Source organism: Phaseolus vulgaris, chromosome 11 (genome assembly GCF_000499845.2).
Source record: "Phaseolus vulgaris cultivar G19833 chromosome 11, P. vulgaris v2.0, whole genome shotgun sequence".
Lineage (NCBI taxonomy): Eukaryota > Viridiplantae > Streptophyta > Magnoliopsida > Fabales > Fabaceae > Phaseolus > Phaseolus vulgaris.
This window is the reverse complement of record NC_023749.2, coordinates 46308792-46310931: the sequence shown is the minus strand read 5'-3', so window position 1 is coordinate 46310931 and position 2140 is coordinate 46308792. Positions and strand designations below refer to the sequence as shown.

The window sequence follows — 2140 nt, the reverse complement described above, 5'->3', positions numbered from 1 at the left end:
GGCTTCTTATGAAATAAGTAGAATCACAAAACAATGTGATTAGTCAGGAATGTCAGTGACACTTTCATTGTAAATAGTTATTTCTTATAATTAATTAAAAATGATAATTAAAAATGGTACTTATGAATATATTGTGCGAAATATATTTGCTTCGCATGTAACCATTCTAAATTTTTTAATTTTGATAAATAAATTTTTTAAGAGTGTTATCTTTTAGAAGAAAAAATTGGTAACCATGCATCCATCATGTTTGAAGATAATATAATGTATATGCGCAAAGGAGAAACATAATGGACTGAAAAAAATCCAATCGCAGAAATAAAACTTAAAATAAAAGTACTTGTGCATGTTTATCACTATAATGAGTGAATTATAACTGTCAATGGAAATATTTGGATCTAGGTCTCTAAAACAAAATGGAAGCCAGCGTCTGTATTGGAATAAATACTAAGAAAACGAGATTCGAAAAGTTTCCGGGTTTGGGAGATATGATCATCAGAGATAAGAAGTAGCTCATTGTTAGGAGATGTATTGACCCATACAGTAGAAAGCCTCCAACATGCTTAGGCATCATATAAGTAATTGCGATAGTGGATGTGAGAAAGGCACACGTATTTACCGTAGAAAAGAACATAAAATCTGAGGGTGACAGTACTGATGTCCCTTCATAGACAATGGATACTTGAGAATCTGGAATGATCGTGTTATTAGTGTTAGCTGCATCAATCTGATGAAGTCCACCAGGTGGACTCAGTATTGTTTGATAGGTTGCTGTTGCAACAAGAGTAGCCGCTATCATGTAAGCGTTTCGTGTCTCATTCGACATTTTCTCTTTCATTCCAGTGTATCGAATTATCCACTGAATTATCCACTCGTGGATAGATCTAATTAATGAGGAGACTTTCCTACCTCTCCTAACTCTTACTTCAGCTTCCGCTAAATATTTTTTAATTTCTTGGTTTTCTATTATATCAAATGCCCTTTGGCCCAGCAAATTTGCAGCATCTAAATTTGTCATCATCTCCCTTATCAACAATTTCATTGCCTGTACACAATATTGTTCACAAGCTTTCAAATGAGTTAGATAAATCCCTCTAACAACTTATGAATCTTTTTAAGGTGTTATTTGTGCTTTATAACTAACAACACTAAATTCACAGAAAGATAGATTTACCTTCGTGTCATTTTTTGTTGCTGCAATGTGTAGAATGGTGTTGTCCTCCACGTCTTCCTGCTTCAAAACGGTTTGTAACTCAACAATATTTGTCTTGAGCCATCTAAGTAAGAACTCCAAAACCTCAAATCTCTCGTATAAATGCAGTGCAGTCTCATTTCTAGCAGTCAAATCTTTTACCGAATCTGGGCAAGCTTTGAGAAACATACTTAAAAGGTTTATATCTCCAGATTGACTTGCCAAATGTAGGAGTGTGAGACCTCCTCTCATTTTGGCTCGAACAAGTTCTTTGTCCATTTCTATAAAGTGATAGATCATTCTGGTGTGACCTTGTTCTAGAGCAAGGTGGACTGGTCTGAGTCCTTGGAGATTGAATTTCCATGAAAATGAAGGTTTTAATATCATGATCTCGTTAGCAAATTGAACATGTCCGGTACGTGCAGCAACATGCAAAGGAGGTTGAACAAATTGTTGGAAATCTCACATCGACTAGAGAGTACAACCTTTCATTGTATATAAGTGGGTGCAAACCTCAACCCTATGAGCCGGTTTTATGGGGTTGAGTTAGGCTTAAAATCCACTTTGTAATATGGTATCGAAGAGCTCTGCTGCGCTTCTCTCTGATTTTTATTTCCCTCTTTGCTGTTCTTGGTTTTTTTTTTTCTGTTCTCTTTCAAAATCTTGATTGGTTTTAAAAAACTTTTAGGCAATGTTTAATGAAAACCCTAGTCTTCATAGTCTTAATAGTAGTCACACTATTACATGCAATTTTTGTGGTAAATATGGTCATACCGAGGCTGTTTGTTTTCACAAAGTGGGTTTTCCTGGTAATGTTAAAACCTCAAAGTTTTCTTTTACTAGAAAAGTCTGCACTTTTTGTAATCGTCTTGGCCACACTGTTGACACCTGTTATAAAAAGCATGGGTTCCCTCCTGGCTACAAATTCACCAATTGGACATCCCAAGC

The 2140-nt window shown here is 35.4% G+C and overlaps 1 protein-coding gene across 1 annotated transcript; it reads right to left on the bottom strand.

The window, feature by feature from the left end:
- Positions 1-406: 406 nt before the first annotated feature.
- On the bottom strand, positions 407-1471 carry LOC137808766 (ankyrin repeat-containing protein BDA1-like). The gene is made up of 2 exons (XM_068610040.1): positions 1175-1471; positions 407-1045 (listed from the first exon to the last, which is right to left on the bottom strand). Exons 1-2 carry the CDS (start codon positions 1469-1471, stop codon positions 407-409), a joined length of 936 nt encoding a protein of 311 aa, XP_068466141.1.
- Between the last annotated feature and the right edge of the window lie 669 nt (positions 1472-2140).

What these genes read in the sequence shown, in the direction of transcription:
- LOC137808766 (XM_068610040.1), bottom strand. Translation starts at nt 1,471, where the DNA reads ATGGACAAAGAACTTGTTCGAGCCAAAATGAGAGGAGGTCTCACACTC. An exon ending in CAACAAAAAATGACACGAAG is followed by an intron (nt 1,046 to 1,174) that starts GTAAATCTATCT and finishes TATTGTGTACAG; the next exon opens with GCAATGAAATTGTTGATAAG.